The 19,515-nt window shown below is 48.5% G+C and overlaps 1 protein-coding gene across 3 annotated transcripts in view; it reads left to right on the top strand.

Moving 5' to 3' along the window:
- Positions 1–317: 317 nt before the first annotated feature.
- The window catches only part of LOC121082514 (regulator of G-protein signaling 9-like), a 38,048-nt gene continuing 18,850 nt past the window's right edge, over positions 318–19,515 (top strand). For all 3 annotated transcript variants that reach the window (XR_005826046.1, XM_040582031.1, XM_040582032.1), the window contains exons 1-9: positions 318–501; positions 6,748–6,844; positions 9,514–9,564; positions 9,722–9,828; positions 10,583–10,634; positions 11,666–11,724; positions 12,117–12,193; positions 13,976–14,057; positions 14,479–14,541. Coding sequence is in view for 2 of the 3 variants with exons in the window: in XM_040582031.1 (XP_040437965.1) it covers positions 439–501; positions 6,748–6,844; positions 9,514–9,564; positions 9,722–9,828; positions 10,583–10,634; positions 11,666–11,724; positions 12,117–12,193; positions 13,976–14,057; positions 14,479–14,541 (651 nt within the window). In the remaining variant the exon portion in view is untranslated. The remainder of the gene's footprint in view (positions 502–6,747; positions 6,845–9,513; positions 9,565–9,721; positions 9,829–10,582; positions 10,635–11,665; positions 11,725–12,116; positions 12,194–13,975; positions 14,058–14,478; positions 14,542–19,515) is intronic.

Raw genomic sequence — 19,515 nt, 5'->3', positions numbered from 1 at the left:
CTGAAGCACTGCTCACCTCCCGCACCAGCGCCACACGCCATTGCAGCAGCTGGCTCCGGTGCCCTGGTCGTTCCCTAGCTTGTACCCTGGCTCTCTACATAGAGACCAGCAGCGCTGGGGGGCGCAAACACTCCCCTTTGCAAGGGCCGTTTGCAGTGCGACCCCCGGGCTGCGCGCACACGGGCAGGGGCCGGCACCTGGCACCCTCCGCCGCGCGCTCCCGCTAGCGCCCCGAGGCGGCAACCGCGCCGCCCCGCGCCTTCATGTAAATGAGCGTGGGGCGGCGGGTGGTGATTGGCTGCGGCGCGCAGCGCTGGCGCCGCCCCCGGCAGGGAGAGGAGGCGGCGGCGGCGGGTGGCGGGCGGCCGCAGCCAGGTGCGCCCGGGGGCTGCCGCTCCGCCAGTGCGCTGCGCCCGCCGCGCTGCCCGGCCCGCCACCATGACCGTCGCACGGCTCGACCAGGGGCAGCGCCACCGGCCGCGGATGGCCTTCCTGAAAAAGGTGAGGGCTGAGCAGTGCAGGGACAGCCGCACCGCTGTGGGCATCGGCACCGGCGGGCACGTTGGGGGCCGCGTCCGGGCGGGGCGGAGCGGTGCCCGGGGCAGCGCTGAGCGGTGCTCCGGGCGGGGGGACCCGTGTCCACAGAATCCTGCCCGGCCGCGGCTCCCTGCCGCCCCCAGGGTGTGCGGGGTCCGAGGGGTGACAGCCCCATCCCTGGGGGTTTGGGGCCGTGGCCTGTTGTGGAGCCCCGTGGATCTAGGGTTCAGTCTTGGGGGGCAGAGAGGCAACGTGTGCTGATGTCACGGAGGAAATAAAACTGTAATTTTGTTTGTTTTTGTAGCTTAGACTCAGCTAAATTCGCCTGACACGTTTCCTTCCTCGCCCATTTCTTCCACAAAGACCCTCAAAACCGTGTCGTTTCCCAGGGAAAACCCATCATCTATGGTGCTAGGCTGCTCAGTTGAGCTCTGGGCCACAGTCAGTCCAGTGTGTGCATTCCCAGTGCTTCCAGTTTGCTTTCAGAGGACGTATCACGGCCAACTGTCTGCTCTCTGTCTCTTTCCACTTTTTCAAAAATGAGCGTATTTGTGACCAAAAACAGTTGAAAGAGTGGGAAGATGTAGCCTACACTTTTGGATGCGATGCATAATTTTGGAAAGCATTTGGTGTTCTTTTTTTTTATAGCATTCATTCAAAAGTGTAGCCAGCTCTAGTATAACTGGTATCTGCAGATTTTAAAAAGCAGAGTCTTTTCTCCCACACACCTCTCCTGCCCGTGGCTTATCTTGTTGAGAGGAATTAACTGAATTTCCAGTGACAAATGCAGCCAGCCAGTTGCTGTTTGAGTTGCACTTAGCTCTCCTACAACACCCACGACCTAAGGAGGATTCCGAGGGGAAAAAGGAGGGAATGTGAGGCTATTCCGTGCTAAGGTACAAGCTTGGCAATACAAGCACCGTATTTTTTGATACTGGAGGAAGTAAAGAAGGTATTTTCTTTGGTTCTGTGTCTTTCAAGGTAAATTTGGCTGGGGAGCCCTGCCAGAGGAAATAATCTGGGCCAAATTCTGCACTGAGTAATACTCCATGGAGTTGGATGCGGGGGTGCAGAAGAGAAGCTGTGTTCTTTGAGAAAACAACCACCAGCAGCTGTGCTTTAGCTGCTTCCTAGGAGCATAGCAGTCTTTGCAAAGTGCTCAGAGTTCCTCAGGTGGGAAGATCCGTTAAAATGCAGTGTATTGCTGTTACAGAGCACGCACCTCTCACACTGTGAGCAGCAAGAGGGTTTGAGTAGTTCTAGTGCTTTGCAAGTCTAAGACCTGTTAGCACTAGGAAGAGAAGCTCCCAGATGGTCAGCAGAAGGGCTTTGGCTCTCATCGCTGCCTTCATTCCTCCTCTGTTTTTTTCCGAAGCTGTGTATGGAGCCTGGGCTGTTACATGGCATTGTGGTCTGTATGCAGCCAGCCATGTCCTCAGAGCTGAAATACTGAGCACCTTTACTGGTTGCCCGTGTGGTGGGAGCTGAGGATGCTCAGCATGCATCCAACAAGTACCTTTGCAGGCTTAGATCTGTGAGGAGCTAAAATCCTAGAGAAGCTTTCTTAATTGCTTAAGTCTGTGCTCAAGCTTTGCCACCAGCTGGCACATATGCTGTAACCTTGGGTTTGCTCCAGCCACACGAAGGGATTCCTGCCGTGCTGTCAGGCTGCTGGCCTTGTTCTGCCTTTGCAGCTGTGATTCATCTCCATGCGCTGGTTCTCCAGCAAGCAGCTTGCGACTGCAGCAATCCTGCCCTCAGACAGGGGGAGAAGAAAGGGGGTAGCTTTAGGGGTGGTGGGCAGTGCTGTGATGCTGCTCTTGCATGACTTGGACTGGATGTAGAGCTTGGTCTTCATGGCTAAACCATGGGGGAATTGGAGAGCCTCCTCTGAGGCTCTGCAGTGCCTGCTAGGCCATGAAATACTCATGACTAAAACTTAGGTTGTTTTATTCTATTTTTTTTCCCTCCTATAAACTGCCTTGGCAGGAAGAATATTGGCACAAAAGTCTGTCGGGACGGGGAGGAAGCCTCTGAAATGCATTTTGGCTGTATGCGCTTGGCCAGATGCTGGGAGAGCTTGAATCAGCTCGATTTCTTGGTACCTCTGCACCCCCCAGCAGCCAGGGTCTGGCCTCCACTGGGCATGAGCTGGGAAAGCAGGAGACAGCGCCGGGCAGGGCTGTGCTCTCCAGCGGCTGCTGGGCTGTGTATTTTTCCTTGCTGTGCTACATGAGCTGCATTGTGACTCATACCTTGTGGGTAGGTCTGATGGATGCCACCCGCCTTTCTTCTCTGCCTCCTCCTTACTCTGGTTCCTAATGGCTCTTCCTGAGGCAGCGCTGCAACCGGGGAAGGACCAGCCTGAGGTCTGCAGCATGGCTGGAGTCTTCTCCAGCCTGGCTTCGATTCTTCAGGCTTAGACTCTCCAGCAGCTGCTGGCCCTCATCTGCCTGGGCATTTCTTGAGGTGTGCGAGCATCTGAATTGTGCTTTTGCTGGAAGGAGCTATCAATCAGACTCCTGCTCTCTGAGTGAGGCCCTGGATGTGGCTAAAGCTGAGCCTGAGGCCAGGCTGAGCCTCATCCCATCCTCCCTTTCCCCATCCCAGGCAGGGAGATGCTGGTGCTATGCGTTTCTGTGGAGCACTGCACTGAGCATGACATGCTCCAAGCAGCCCTGATGAAAGGCAGCGTGCTTGGCCCCACAGGACTGTACTTTGGTAAAAAAAAGCAGGAAATTTTAGGTGGTTAACTATTGATTTTTTTTTTTTAATTTCTTCTTTTTTCCAATCATCCATGCATGTGCAAAGCAGGATTGTTAGTTGTAGACCTAGAAAACAATTGAATTAGCCTTCTGAGACCAGAGTCATGATGAAGATTTCCAAGATCACTACCTCAGAAATCAGAGCAGGGAGGGATGACCTTTGCAAACAGTACCAGGCAGTGAGCAGGGCTAGAACTGGGCAAATACTTGCGATGGAGAAAGCAGCAGATTTTAAACATAGCCTGAGGTGTGTGCTGTGAGCTGGAGCCTGCTGGAAAAATTTGTCTTTCTTACATCTGAAGCAAAGATGCCTCTGACTTGATGCTGAAAGGGACTGAACTTCTCACCTTGGAAGTGTTTTGCTGTTGCATGGCAGAGTCTCAGCACCCGGAGCCTGACACTTCTGTGAAGTGGATGCTCTGACCCTGGGGAGCTGATGGGTCCCCAAAGGGTACAGCTCAGAGAGATGCACCCAGGGTAACTTACCCAAGCAACACATCAGCGGTCGTCTGCCCCCACTGCTCCCTCCCATGGGAGAGCATCTGTGCTGGATCCATCCTCTTCTTCCAGAGCCATGGGTACCCCATCAATAGCTGATCATTTGCAGAGAGGACCCTCACCCGCCCTGAGGCTTCCCATGTGCTTCTGAAACGTGGTGATGTTTTTTGTTATCATTTGCAAGTTTGAGTTTTGCTGTGCTCTCAGTGAACTGGTAACTTCTTGCAATCAGATGGGGAGCAAACAGTTTTCCTGTTGTCTCCTCCGTGTCTTTTGGGGTGAGGTCATCTCCGTGCAGAGTCTAGCTGATGTGAAGGGAGACCTCAGTGGGCTCATGCCTCATGGTGGCTCTGTGCTTGAGGTGAGCTCAGCCTAGAGCCTGACTCTTTTAGCAGTCCTCCTGCTGATACTTACCTCTGCGTGCATCTCCACCCATCAACCAGAGTCAGGAAGTGGCTTCTGGCTCTACGAAATTCAAACCAGACAGCGTTTCCCTGGCTGAAAGCGTGACAAAATGTGTTAGAGCCCTTAGCAAAGCAAGTAAATGTTCCCACTGTATTTTAACCAGCCCTCCTGGCCTCTTGCCGGCAGCCTGGTGTTGATAGCAACTCCTAATCAGCAGTGTTCCCTTAGGAGAAGAGGAGGAGACAGGCTGAGTTTTGATCAGCAAAGTGCATGGTTTGCAGCCAGAGAAGTAGGCACCCCCCAACAGCAGCTCCCTGACTCATCTCACTTGTTTCTTTTTAATATATGTTATTTCTCCAATGATGAGTGGAAGCCCGGCAGGGTATGAACACAAGAGTCTGGAGCTCTTCGCTGGTTGAAGAAAGGGAACACACTGTGCTGGGAGGCGGTGTGGGTTTCTGAGTCAATTCCTCATTCTTGGCTGGTAAAGACCCATCTCTTGAGCCCACTGGGGAGCAAACAGCAGCCCCTTGCTGGGGCAGGGTGTGCTGTACTGCTTGCAGGGAACTTGCTTGTGCCTGGTGGTACCTGCCTGGTGGTCGTAGTACTGCAGCACGGTGGTGATGAGCGGTGCTGTGTTCCCCCCAGTATCCCTGATGCTGAAAAAGTGCTGTCCATGGAGCAGCCATGCCTCTACGGAGAGAGTAAGTGACTTCCCCAAGATACCAATGTTTGCTTAGAGGGAACTGAATCTGAGTTTCCTAAATTAGTGCCCTGCCTGCTGGGCCATCCTGCCCCACCTCATCTCACACAGCTACACGGGCATCTCTCCGTGCCCAACTCTGAACTTGCTGAGGCTGAAATTGGGGGTTCAGTTAAAATGTCTAAAAAAGTCTTCATATTCTATTGCTTTGGTTGTGTTTTTCTATTTTAATATATTTTATGTAAGTATTTTTACAAATATTAGTGTGAAATAATACCAGGCTTCTCCATTTTAGTATTAATTTGACACTGGCTTTATAAACCGTTGAAAATCCATTTTTACTGTCAAGCCCAGAGTGCATCCTGTCACTACAGGCTTAAATTCTCACTGAACTTGGCAAGACTTAGGACCAAAGTCACTGTGGTGCCTGTGAAGACAATACCCTTCATTATGCATGAGTGTCATCAAGTCACACTCGTTAAATCCTCTAATCCTAGTTAAAAAGCTACAGCCTCACCCAAAATGAATGTGTGGAGAGACCAAATTTGTCCTACTGGACCAGTTTTGATTTAATATCTCTGGAAGCGGAAGACAAAGAGAAGAGCATTATTCACAAAGCCAATGCTGTTGCGATACTTAGATAATTTAAAACGAGGAGATGAGGTGCGTGCTCCAGCTCCACCCATCCGAGCAGAGGATCCCAAGTGAAGCAGGAGGCTGTTGTGCTTCTGGGATGATGCTAGTAGGAAGTCAAGTATAAGAGAAGGAAAATATGTTTTAAAATCTTCATCTTAAAAAAAAAAAAAAGATAATTGGGAACCAGAAATAAAAGAAGTCTGGCCCTGAGGGTGAGACTCGTCCTCTTTAACATGATCTGTTAAAAACAAGTTATCAGCATCCCTCAGGGCTCAAAGGCAGGAGATGCTGCCAGATAGGAGGGTGAGTTGCTCCTGGTGGTGTGTCTCTGCCATGTCCCTGGAGGGACTGAGCTTTGCTGCCCACAGGTGGGGCTAAGAACCCAAGGTGGGTGAGTGCAGCCGTCCACAGCAACAGCCAGAGTCCCTTGTACACCTCCTTCCTATAGCTGGGCTCTGTTTCTGCGTTTGCAGTCTGCTTTCCCACATGTGAATTCTGGTCCCTGCTGTAACCGGTCCTTGGCCAGCTTCTTAGAGCCTTGGCTCTGGTGGTGGCTGGGCTTTCTCTAAGGACGAGCCGTTCTTATCTCCCCTGGGGACTGAGCTTCTTGCTCAGTGCTGGAGCAAAGTGGTGTGCTTTTCCTGTTGCTTTTCTAAAGTCCTGTCTGGTTATTATCTGCAGACCAGAGACAGAACCTTTGCTGTTTGGTCTCCAGCCAAAATATTGCTTATTTGCTTGGTGCGTGGTGCGATATCTACAAGTCTGTACACATCTGGGATATTTGTGTAAAAGAAACACAGGTTTTATTTCCTCCCCTTTTTTCTTTCTTATTGCCCCAACAAACAGCCCACTGAGCCAGAGAAGAACATTTATGGTTAGCAGAGACTTTATTTGTTTTCTTGTTTTTTGTTTGGATTTTTTTTTTTTAATCTCAGCTGTCATGGAGTGGTTACATCCTGTCCCTCTTCTGCTAACCCTGGCTGTGTGAGTGTCTTCTGTAGGAAGGAGCGACGCTGTGAGTCATTGTGAGAGCTGATGTCGTTTAGAGGTGGCATCTCTAATGGCAAGAGGAGGTTCATTCCTGTGGCACCACTGCACACTGCACTGCACTGCACCACTGGGATGCTGCCCAGAGCTGTGGTGGTCCTGGGGCTCCCTCCTGTCCGCTCCTGTAATACGTCCCATCCCTGTCATGCTTTGCAGATCGAAGCACTTATGATGGAGATGCAAAATCCAGACACAGGCATCAAGATGCAGACACAAAGGGTGATGATCACGAGCATCCCACATGCTGTGGCAGGTAAGAGCTTCACTGAGGGAAGGGACTGGGCCAAGGAAGTTCCTAAAAGAAAACTGTGTGTGGACGCCATGGCCACCCTGGGGTTACTACTGCCTGGCTGCATACTGGAGCCTGTATGCCCAATAAATATTTGCTGTGCATCCTTTGAGATGTACCTACGCCCTTTATCTCATTCTCACTTGTGTCTCTTTTCAGTCCTAGCTCTTTGAATGAGAGACACTGTGACTGATAATCACGTGCTTTTAGCTGTCTCATGTCAGTTTAACTCAAGTGACCTCCTCTTAGCATAGAGGTGAGTAGGTGCTTCAGCCTCCAGATCTGTCGTAGTCCTAGTGAGGCTAGATCGCAAGTAAAGATAAATGTTAAAATCTGATTAAAACAGGCAGCCTGGCGTCTGACTGAAAGATGGTGCTTCAGAAATGAGCCATAAACAATTAGTCTCACTTTAATGTTTTCTGCTAATAATAATTTTTCTTCAGTACGCAGGAAAAGAACAAATATTTAGCCCACTTCTCTGCCTCTAAGTGACAACTTTTCCTCCTTCAAGCAGGCTGAAGGAGAAACAGATGGGGAGCTGTGCTGTGTCACGTACAGCGTTACAGGCAGCTCTTATCGCAGTCTCCTTTGTGCCTGCTAGCTCCTTCCACGGGGCACTATCAGTACCTCTGCTTCCCTCTTCTCCAAGCCTCCACAAAAGCTCTTGTGAAGGATCCTCCGTTATAAATATTCACACATACTGTACCAGAGTTTCCCCCTCCTGCTTTCGTCTTTCTGCAGCCCTTTGAAATTCAGAACAAAACCTCCTGCTGAAACCAGTGAGCTTGCTTCAGGCAACTCAGGAGACAACTTAGCCAAATAGATTAATTTTTCCCGGCTGTGTTTGCAAAGCCCGGTAGGCCCTGTGTGTTGTTTGCCCCAATTTTTTTTCTTCTTTTCTAATCAGAAAGCAGAGGCACTGAGATGAAGTCACTTGCCCATGGGCACAGTCAGTCAGTGAAAAAGGGTAAGGAGAACTTCGATGACATCTGAAGCTCATTCTCAGCAGCACCCTCCATGCATTACAGTACAAACCATATCCCAGCTTACACAGCTATTCTGCAGCTGAATTTGGTGGAGTGCTTTGCATCTATCTGCAAAGGAGCTGGCCTTGCCCCCCTAGCTGTTAGTAAATAGTTAAGGCAGTGCTGCAGAAAAGATTTTCCTGTACTGAAGATAACGTGCCACCTAGATTAAGTGCAGGGGGAACAAGTACTTCTCTTGATGTCTGACCAATGTAAAATACCACTTCCCAAAAGTCCATGGCTAGATGGTGTGGAGAGAGGATGTCCATTGACACTCATCCTCTTTGCATGCTGTCTGCTTTATTTTTGGTTCATTCCCCAAAACTGTTACAAGTTCCCTCTTGCATGTCAGAAATTTTAGTCAACTTCTGATAGGCAAGTGAGTTGCAGTCGTCTTGCATGACGGTCATCACTCCCTGAACCATGATATTTTTCGTGCTGTACAAGTTGCATATATATTGATTGGCTTCTGCATGTTGCAAAAGAGACTGATTTGTGTTTATTGAGGGAATGGTGAAGATGTCAGAGCAGTGGACACAGACCCACTGAAGAGAGCTTGGCTCTTCACATGCAGGAAGCTAACTAGTTAAATTCAGTGTCAGTAAAATGGCTCGCAACAGAAAAGGCAAATAAACCTCCATGTTAAATGTGTACCTTTGGGGGAAAATGCTTACCGAGAGAGCTGTCTAGAAATGAATGATGAGATAATCCTTTAATTTCATCTATTTCAGGAAGCAGGCAGTAGGATAAGAGCTCTGAGCCCCTATTAGAAAGTTAAGTCATCACTGCAATGTCAAGAAAGGTCAACACCTCAATCTGCAATCCTAGGAGGAAAAGACCAATAATTGATCAGGGAATGAGTGCATTTTTGTGCTGTTTAGGTGGAAGGAGGTTCATGAGATTTTCCCCTCGGAACATAAAACTAAAACTGCTGGAGGTTTATGCTGACTATGGCTGGTCACACTCCAACAAAAGAACTGGGAGGGGTGAAGTGTTTTGTGAATGTAGAAATCTTGTTTCCCTTTGAAATGTGCTGTTACTACTACAACTACAGCTTGGATCTGAGACTCGGGGAAGCTGTGACTCTTAAAAGGACTCGAGGGGACCAGTCACTCGTCTCTTACTAAAACTGAGACGGGACTGTGCTGTGTGAATCTGGAGATACTTTGCAGTGAATCTTTCAAGACAAGATGGTGCAAAACAAGGGGCACTTCCCCTTCCCTGGCTGTGGAAGCTGTTGCATTGCTTAAGTCCTTTCTAAACCAGTTATGAGGGTTTAAGTGTTGCTCAGGCTGCATGTGCTTCTGCGTTCTCACGCTGTGCCATGCTGAGGTTGCTGCCTGCCTCAGGCTCACTCTGCCAGGGACTGATGCCTGCTTGGTCAGGAGGAAGCTGGAACGACAGCATGGCCAGTGAGGTACTGGCAGTGCATTTTATCTCTGTTTCTCTTGTGTGGTGCATTTGAAAGCACATTTGCAAGAAGGGGTCTTTGCGCTCGGTGTGATCCAGAGCACAGTGAGGGGTGAGGACTGGAGAGGTCTTGGTTTTTGCCCATGGATTTGGGCACATGCCTGATTTCAAGCACCTGACATTTTCTTTGCTTTACAGGTAATGATATATTGCAGTGGATTCTCCAACGCTTGCAGATCACTCAGGAAGGTGGGTAGAAATGTAAAAACTGAGGCTTTTTCAGATTAGAGTTGTAAAACTTTAAGGTCTCCATAGACAAAACCTCTTAGATGAATTCTGTCCGGAGTAGCAGCTCACCTTTGCAGTGTTTTGGTGCACTCAGAATGTTTGCCTTCTCCGTTTTCAGAGGCACTGCACCTGGGGGACCTGTTTGTCAAATATGGATACATCTACCCTCTTCAGGAGCCAAAGAATCTCACCCTTAAGACAGATGGCAGCCTGTACAGGTTTCAAGTGAGTTACATCTTCTTTAAATCCACTGAGAGGGAGTTCAGCACTGGTTTTTAGAACAGGCATCTGGGGCAGTTGCCCAGGAGCTGTAGTCATGGAGGCTATGCTGTCTAGCCGTGCTAGTAGTTCAGCGTGCAGGAGGAAGGGATCCACAGAGAAGCCTCAGGCCAGTTCCTCCAGTTCCATGTGTCAGATTACAGTTTATAGGGAAACTAAATTGTTGTACTTTGTTCAACTTCAAAATAGCTGTGCTTTGTTCCAAATGTGTGTGCCTTCCAGGTCTTAAAGTAGCAAATGGAGTCGCTGGTTGAAAATAGAATGATTTGGGGAGACTGAATAATGAATATACAAAAGGCACAGTAATAATGGGATGTTATCAAGGTTTGTGGTTGGACTGTTTCCACTACGATGGGAAATGAGGGTACCCTTGTTGGTACTTTGAAAGAGGAGTCTGGTTCCCGCACTATGCCAAATCAGGCTCCAGCATCTCAGTCTGAATGCTCAGGCAGCAGTGAAAGGTTGGCCATATTAACCGACTGCAGAGCAGGAGTGGATTTGATTTGGCAGTCTCCTGACCTCAGTTCTCCTGCTGTAACTGGCCCGCACCACTGTGCAAGCTGACACACAGCTAAGGAGCTGAGGCTCTGAGTATAGCAGAGGAGAATTTTCCTCTCCCTCCAGTGTGCATGGGGCTTGCGTGCCTTTTGGCGTGAGTTCGAGGCTATTGTACACTAACAAAAGGGTTGTTTTTCTGCAGACCCCCTATTTCTGGCCTGTGCAGAGCTGGCCTGCTGATGACACAGACTATGGTAAGTGGTAGCGTTGTGCGTGTTTAGGAGGTGTAGTGCAACCCCGTGTGTGTTTGCATACAGTCCTGCACTGTGTTTGCTGTTCATCTCTTTGTGTTGTGTCCACATGCGATGACCAGCCCTTGCATTTTCTTTCGTACTATTTTGTGAATAATTCTCAGTAATGCTGAACTGAGGGAATGCTCTGGATGTGACCACTTTGTGGTGGCCTTGGTGAGAGAAAGTGCTTAAGCTTCTCTTATGTTCCACTAAGATCCATCAGACTGGAACTCATCTGAAATACCCTGCTGGGTAGGGAAGTCTTTAAACACAAGGTTAGATTTCCCTGAGTAGTTAAGTGTATTCCTGGATCTGAGCCCAAGACTGTCTTCCTGTAGATTTGGATCAAGCCCTGCACTCAGAGATGGTACTTTCTTTACATAATGCACAGTGGCTTCCAGTATTTCCTGATGTCTCTTTCCATATCAATTTTTTGTTGCCTTTATAGTGCTTTTTATTATAGGACTGGTCATGAATTTGCTCCTGTGGGCTGTGCAGTTCACAGACTGATTTGTTTATACCAAGAGTGTCTTCTGTGGCTTTTATCTACATTATGCTGTATATCTTCTGGGGAAATAAAAAAGCCCGTTTTAGATTGGAATGCTTTTAATAGAACTTTGAGCAAAACATTAGCCTATGTTCAGAAAACTTGGAGGTCAAACTGTGAAGAACCTCAGCGTCCTAAAGATTTGGTCCAGTGTCCTTTGACCTGTGAAACCCTGGCAGAGCTCCCAAAGGAGGAGTGACTGCTGGCAGAAGGCACGTGCTGCCCATTCTGCGTGGCTGTTCCCAGCCTGGGCACTGGCTTGTGAAGCATCAGTGACAAAGCGAAGCCACCAAGTTCATTTTTCTTCAGTGAGCTTGGAGCTCATGCCTGGGGAGATATTGTAGAAGACAAAGATTTCTGTGTTTGCCATGTGGGTAAATTTTTAATTATTCTTGATTTGTTGATCTGAGTGTAACTGAAAGCTTATTTGCTTCTCCCTCCACAGCAATTTACTTAGCAAAGAAGAACATTAAGAGGAAAGGGATTTTAGAAGAATATGAAAAGGTAAAGATGTTGCCCTTGTTCCATTGCAAGCCCCTCATTTGCTACAGCTTTAGCCCTCTGTTGCAAATGAATGGAGCATGGCAAAAAATTACCTCTTCAACTGCATGAAATATTACTCCAGCAGTGTCAAAAGCCAAAATTTTGGAAGTGAAAAAGTGGCCAGTACAGGAAAATACTCTGAAGTCAATGATAATTTTAGCAGGGGTAATTGCTCTCCTTGCAGTGGTATTTTTGAACTGTTGCAATTCCTGTAATTACGTTCAGAACAATCCAGATTTCTTGGCTTGGTTGCCAGCCTGGCCTAGTTGAGCTATGGAGAGTCAAGAAAACCCTAGCATGGGAGTGCCTTGTCCAGAATTTTCACACTAACTGCTTTTTTATTTTTATTCCAGGAACATTACAACATGCTCAATCAAAAAATAAACTACAAGTGGGATTTTGTTATTATGCAGGCCAAGGAGCAGTATAAGTGAGTTGACTTGTGTTCCCTTATTTGCATCATTGGGGAGGGTATGAGTAGGCAGAGTGTCACTGTCTTGGTACACAGTTAAATTACAGTTTTAAAACATAAACTACAGCTTTAAAGTAACTTGCAAGTGCCCATCAAGATCGTGAAACAAACCTGCCTTGGTCAGCTTGGGGTTTTTTCATATAACAAGGAAACTTGGTTCACTTCACAAGCTGTGAGTGAAGGAGTTCAGATGTTTCCAAATGACTGGATGCCCATTTGCAAAGCCTCACCCTCGCCCACTGCACCTGAGTTTCTCTCTATACCTGGTGTTTGTCCACCAAAGATGTGCAATCGGTGTGGTTTGTGAGAGCACAGGCGGGGGTGGGTGCCTTCCCTGCTGACAGTCGCATGCCTCTTTGCAAATGGTTTTTGCACATGTGTAAGTGTGCAAGGGGAGGTTTTGATTTTTGCACCTCATGCGACACCCTGAAGAAGCCAGAGTCTGATGCTGCAGCGTGCAAGCCCTCATTAGAGGCGGCTTCTTTTATCTCAGGGCTGTCCATGAGCATTTGTGGATCACGCTACTGGGCTTAGGACCTGTTATTGGTCTGGTTCAATTATTACTTGCACATGTCTCACAGCTGAACTGAATGGCCTGAATCAAGAAGCCATAAATGTTCCCAGCAGAGACTTCTGGAGAAAACTCTGAAGTGCATACTTAGGCACCCAGCCAAAATTATTTGATTTTTAGAAGCAGAATCCTTTAAATTCCCAGGAAAGTTTAGTGAATGTGAGATGGGATTACTTCTTTGGAGATAGGATCTTTCCTACTTCTGGTGATTTCTTTTACCTTTTTTTACCTCCCAGCATGGCAGGCACTGCCTCTGCTGTTCAGCAGCGTTTCTGTCTTCACTGGGATGGTAGCCAAGTCATCAGAATACAGCTCATCAGATAACTGTCTCATTAAACACGAGACTGTTGTTCTTGTAAATGGAGGTCAGACTTTGGCTAAGGGATCCCAAATGCATTTTTAAAGTTAGATACTGAGACTGTCTGAACTAGTAAATTAAACACGTCTGAGGCTGTTTGATGATGGTGCTGGGGCAGACTGGTGCAGAACAGCCTGCATCCACCCTGTTAACCACAGCAGGGTGGCCACATGCAAACAGCCTTTTGGGAATGCTCCTTTGCCCATGCTAAATCCCAAACTGTGCTTAGGACTTTTCTGGGAAAGGATTAGTTGGTCCAAGCCCAAACCATGCTAGTGCCTCTTCCATTTAATAAAGAGGTGATTTCGGTTTTAGTGCCTGGGAACACTGCTTGGTACCATTTCCAAATCATTTCTGTGAGAAGCGCCCTCCTTTACTGTGAGACAGAGGTGAGACGTGTCCGAGGATGTACCTCTGCATGGCAGTCCTCAGATACTGCCTCGGGACATTGCAGATGGATAAGTATGAGGCAGCAGAAGTGACCACAAGTAGCAGGCTGTTAGTATAAAACTACCAAAGGGCTGTCTGTCTAATCAAAAGAGGATGTGTCTGCTCCCAGCTGAGCTCAGGAAGATGATGATTTCTCAAAAGCTACAGTCATGTGTGGCCATGTGAACAGCATGATCTGCAGTCCAGAATTAGCTGGGGTAAGATGTGGTCAGGAGGCTGCATCAGAGCATCACGTAGTCAGGCTGGGACCCATGGGGCAGGGGAGACTGGAGGTGTGCCTCCTTTCTCATCCCACTGGTTTTAGGAGAGTAAAACGAATGAATTCCCCTGGTAGAATCAAATCCTGTTCTTGGCTTTGCAGGGCAGGGAAGGAGCGGAAGAAGGCGGACAGGTATGCCCTGGACTGCCAGGAGAGAGCCTACTGGCTTGTGAACCGAACTCCTGTAAGTAGAGGATGACAGTGTGTGGCTTTAGTGCCTTAGCGATGCCCTCCCTGCAGCCAGCTGGGACAAACTCCTGCACACCAAGAGGACGGCTGTGGGCATGGCCGTCAGGCTGTGCCTCCTGTCGCTTCTCGTCAGGGAAGGGGCCAGCCCAGGCCTGCCCTGGATCCACACCACCTTTCTTGGCTGCTCTCAAAGGTGTCAGCAGGGGCTCCAAAGAGGTGCTCTCAAAGGGAGGGAGGTCTGGCTGCAGCACCTGTGCTCAGAGCGGGGTGTTCCCAGATTCAGCAGGCAGAGCTCCCCCAGGGCACTGCTGCCCAGGAGCCCTTTGGGGCTCAGGGGTCTCCTCATGCATTTGCACGAATCACAGACTTTACAACAAATGAGTTACAAAGCTGTTGGTGTTTCTTGTTTGTAACAGCCCGGCATGCTAGATGTCCTAGAGTATGGATTAAACCGCGTAACGGATCCCAATGAAAATAAGGTAAACCAGGTGAGACAGTTTTGTTTTGTATCTTTTTTTCACACCTACTGAATTTGTTTGGGAGGACCCAGACAGGGTCCCTGGGATTGTTGTTTTTTGGGCACCGCAGGCCGAGTGAGTCAGCTCAGCTGTGACAGCCGAACAGGCCAGGGGTTGAAGCAGACTCATTATCTGGGGAGTGGGGGCCTCAAAATAAGCTTTGGCAGCTCCTCTTGGATTGAAAATACTTAGTCAGCTTTCTTGCCACACCAGTTAGTGTGAGTACTTGGCTACAGAACATGCTTTCTTTGCTGGTGAAGCTGAATTAAGGAATTCTCTATCTCCAGATGCTCGTTGCTGCCTTCTTATTAGTGCTGAATGAACTGTGTGGGGCTGTGGGGTGTAAAGGATCAGTGGAAAGATCCAGGTTTAAATTAAAATGACAGAATACCTGCAAAAGGGTAACGTGTGGCAAGAAGATGGAGAAGTTGGTGTGGTGGATAGGAGACACAAAACGTTACATAAAGATGCATATTGTGTAGCTAGACCGTAAGGAGACAGAATTGATGAACTGAGACCATGGAGGCTGTAACTGGGTGGGACTGGTTCAGAGTCCACTGTAGGACAAATGCAGTCAGTGGATGAGGAGCTGGAGCTGCTCTTCTCTTTCTCCATCAGTCCTTTTAAGTGATCCTGTATTTGTGCACTTAATGGTGTTCATTTGGAAGCAAAGTCAAAGTCTCTCTCAGCAATTAAATGCAAATGTTACTGCGATCACACTCACTGTATTCCCACAACTTCTCATTTTTGTAACAGCTTTTAAACATCTCAACAGCCAGAAGCAGAATAATTGCTTTGGCCAACTGCATTCTGTTGCTATAGAGACTGAAAAAGAGCAAAATGTAGGGTTGGGGTGTATTTTATTTTTTCTTGCTCTAAGTAGCAGCTGCCGAAAGCCTTTTTTTGTATGTGTTTTGTGTGTAAGAGAAAAGGAGTGGTGGAAAGAGAGAGGGATAGAAGAGAGGAGTTAGCCAACTTCTCGCCCACAGTTTTACAGCTGACATGGAAGGAGATTTTAGGTTTGCAAACGGTCTGAAAGCCCGTAGCCATCTGCCAGGTGCTTGGTAGCACAGAGGAAGTGAGTAGGAATCTCTGTTCACTTCCCATCCGGGACATAAGGAGATGGCCAGTTCCTTCCCCCTGTTAGCAGGGGCTCCAAAGAGGGCATGAGCCAAAGGACACCAGTTTTGGGGTGACTTCACTGCCTTTCTCCTTTAAGCTGGTCCCTGAGCCATGCCTCCTCTCTGGAGGCTGAGCTGAAGATAGAAGGTTCTTGCTCCTTTTTTTGCTTTTGAACGAGTGACTGACAATACATGAGACAGCCAAAAGTCCACATAAGCCACCTTTGGACTAGCAGCTCTTTAAAAATTTTATTTCTGCAGGCTGCTTTCACAAACACCTGTGGCTCAACAGCCTTTGGCAAGCAGAAAGGGTGGGCCAAGCTCTGCTGGTAAATGCTGAGCTGACTGTGCTTTGTGGGCTGTATCTTCCCCCTGCTGAAGGCAGTGCAGAGTTTTATTGATGTTTTCTGTGGGCCCAGCCTCTGGCTCTGACATAGGTGAAACAATGGGAGAAGAAACTGAGTGCATGAATCCAGCACCCATTTATTTGATTTGTGTCTCTGTTCCCGCTCAATCTAGCCTCGCTTTGTTGGCCAATTAGTTGTCTTTATCTTGAAAGCTGAGAAGGAAAATATTCCTGGTCTTAATTAATTTCTGACTTCAGAATGACTTATTTGAAGCTGGTATTGACATGAACATCTGTCTTTCGCTTGCCTCAGACCTTCTGGTGGGCTGCTCCCTCCCTAACTGATAATGTCCTCTGGGGTTAAACAGGTGCTCGCACTCCTTTGAAGGGGACTTTTATTATTGACCCATGGGCATCCCTCGGGTTTTAATGAGTTAGAAGTTGTAGCTGGGCAGGAGGAGTAAGGCAGTAGTAGCCATTCATTGGACAGCTAATTAAGGGATGCTTTAGCCTTTTGTTACCCCAGGTCTCAGGCTCCTGGTTGAGCCTCACTGCTTAGAGAGTTACCAGGCAACTGCCAGAGGCCGTGTCCGTGCCTGCGGGTACACACTCAGCTTTTGCCTCCTGTAACCAGTATTTCTGAAAGATGCTTTAGCTTAGCCAGGTATCACCGCACTGTATTCCGGGACTACTGAATGAAATGCCCTGGCTTCTTATACGCAACAAATCAGCCACAGATCTTCGTAGTCGTTGCTGGCCTTTAATTTCATAAGTCTCTGTCAGTTTGGCTGCCAGATAAACACGTAACTTCTGCTGCATCCATCACATCTTTGGAAATAACAGGGTCAGAAGCGGATAGATGGGGACAACCAGCAATTTGAACGAAACTGGGTATATGAACTGTTACAAATTTGATTTCTAGCTGTTGCGCTGGAAGCACTAGCACAGTGGAGATGCATGTTGAGATGATCTTATACTAGATGCAGAATTTTCCTCTGGTGTGCAGGGCTCTCGGCTGTGTGTAGGGAAAGGCCCACATGCGCAGCAGAGGAGAGGTGCTCATGTGCACAGAAAGAGAGCTGTGTGCATGCCCGAGTGCTGTTTGCCACTGCAGTGTCAGAGAGGCAGTACCCACAGGTTTTTGCAGTAAAGTGACCTGCAGAGGAGGCTGAGCTGTGCTGGCACTGTCCCGTGGTCAGTGGCTGGTGCTCTGTGCAGGGTCCCCAGGCTAATCCTTGCAGCATGCCGAGCTGTGGGCACGGACAGGGAGCACTGCGGCATTTGGGGCAGAGTGCAGGTGTGGTATGCAGTGCCCGAGTCCAAAATGAGACCTGGATGACAGTGGCCTGTCCGTGTTCTTCACTCCGAGCTCCACCTGGACGTACACACAAAAGCTGTTGTCCAGCTGTTGACAACCTCTGTAAACACAGAATGGTGGCCAGACAGGCGAAAACGTAATGACTATTATCTCCACGATGTGGTCAGGAAGACCCACACTGAGAGTGGAGGAGGTCCGTGTGAACGGTTGTCTGGAAATTAGCAGATGTCCCAACTTTTGTAGGAGCTGGGTGCTTCAGCCATGTGGATCAGCTCTGGACACGGGGCTCTTGAGCGGGTCCTGGCTGGCTCCCAGCTCGGCTTTGCAGCCGCTGCCTGCATGCATGGGGAGTGCTCAGCTGGTGGCAGTGGGGTGTGACGAGGCTGTGCAGGGTGTCCGAGTGCTGCTGTATGTTGCAGGGAGGAGGATGTTGAACAGCACGCAGCACTTGCCTGAGACAGGCTGAGGTCTTTTACTAATTGCCATTTTGATTTGAAGCCTGCAGGGCTGGGGAGCTTATCCGTGGTAATTGCGATAAGTCACTTGTTAAGGGCATTGCAAAATTAATCTCATTATAAGAAATGACTCTTTTGTTCCAAATGTTATTTCCTTCCAAAGAAGGGAGGGTGGGTGGAGGGTACAGGACGCTTTGGTGTTGCTGCTGTCAGTAGCAGGGGGTAAGGATGGATAGGATGGGGGGGCAAGTGGCAGTGCTCATAGGGCACAGAGGGTATTCAGGGTCCCTTGTACCAGCAGCTAAATTGGCAACTGGTCACAGGAGCACCATGGGAGAAAGGGAAATGAAATGATGTTCAGCTGTGGCGTGAAACAGCTGAGATCTTTCCCAGTTACTGTGGATTTGAGAACTGGAAAGAGCTGAGCACAGCCAGCATTTGCACCCCTCAGTAGGATGTTTGGTGCTGGGCTCCCCTTTGATTCTACTCCAGTTCGGTGTGTGCCACTACTCAGTGATGCTCAGCCCTTCTCATGCCATATCCCCCTTTTCTGTGCAAGCCTTGGCAAATCCCCTGCCCACTGTGGACCACCCCCACCAAAGCCTCCCTGATTTTCCCAGGACCAACTATCCAGAGGGCTGACTTGCATGCTCAGGCTGAGGCAGGAGGGGATCCTTGTTGTAGGATGCACTTTGCAAACAAGGAAAGATATTTTTTTTTTTAAGATGTGGCATTAAGTTTGATTTTTACTCACCCACATAGAATTTTTCTGTTGTGATGGCATTTTTCTTGCTCTATATAACATTTAATTTACTGTGTTGTTTTTCTTTTTCCCACCAGCTGTTTGTCTTGTGTGTGTGTGATGTGCTGCCTGCCTCTAAGAACCCTGTAGAAGATAACACAACTTTACTACCACGTGAACTGCCTTCAAGCCACTGTGCCAGCATCCACCTTTCCTCACCCTGCTGCACCAGGCCTGTCCGAGGCACCCACTTGCCAAAACGGAGGAAGAAATGAGGGGCCTTTTCAAACCATCTAATGATTTTAATGTGTTGGTTTTCCTAAAGTAAATGCCCTACCCACCCTTAAATTCCATCAAATGAAACAGTTCAACCAGCACTTGTAAATCTGATGGGGCCTGTTTTGTATCTTGGGTTCCCCAAGGAGGCAGGGAACTCCTATTGTGCAGGAAATAGCTGGCCTGAAACAGAAACAAAGTTCTCTAAAGAGGACACTTCTAGGACAGTAAATGCAGCAAATTTCTCTGTGCCAGCAGGTGATTTTTGTTGGGTTTTTTTTTTTTCCTTCTGTTTCTACAGTCTTATCTGAAACAATGATGATACTGTAGAAATGGGGGGGAAGAAATGGTGTCTGCGTGGAAGGTGGCCTGGCATCAGGGGTGCAGCTAAGAGCCGACAAGGGTGAAAAGCTCTTCCTTAGTCCATGTGTCTGCTGTCATTTTATAAGATGTCCCAGGAGCCTTTGAATCAGCAAGGGAAGCTGTACAGCCCTGTGACCAACGATCCTGCTGTCCAAGAGTTTTTTCTCCCCCTTGATGTGTCAGCCCTTACCCCCTCACATGCAGTTCCTTGTATGTGGCCAGCAGAGCGTTGCAGCTGGTGCAGCTACTGTTTGTTTTCCTGTTTTTCCCTGCTGAGATTGTGTGCACCGCAGTCATTCAGAGCTGGTCATGGT

Source organism: Falco naumanni, chromosome 1 (assembly GCF_017639655.2).
Source record: "Falco naumanni isolate bFalNau1 chromosome 1, bFalNau1.pat, whole genome shotgun sequence".
In the NCBI taxonomy this organism is placed as follows: Eukaryota; Metazoa; Chordata; class Aves; order Falconiformes; family Falconidae; genus Falco; species Falco naumanni.
This window is presented reverse-complemented; position numbering and strand designations above follow the sequence as displayed.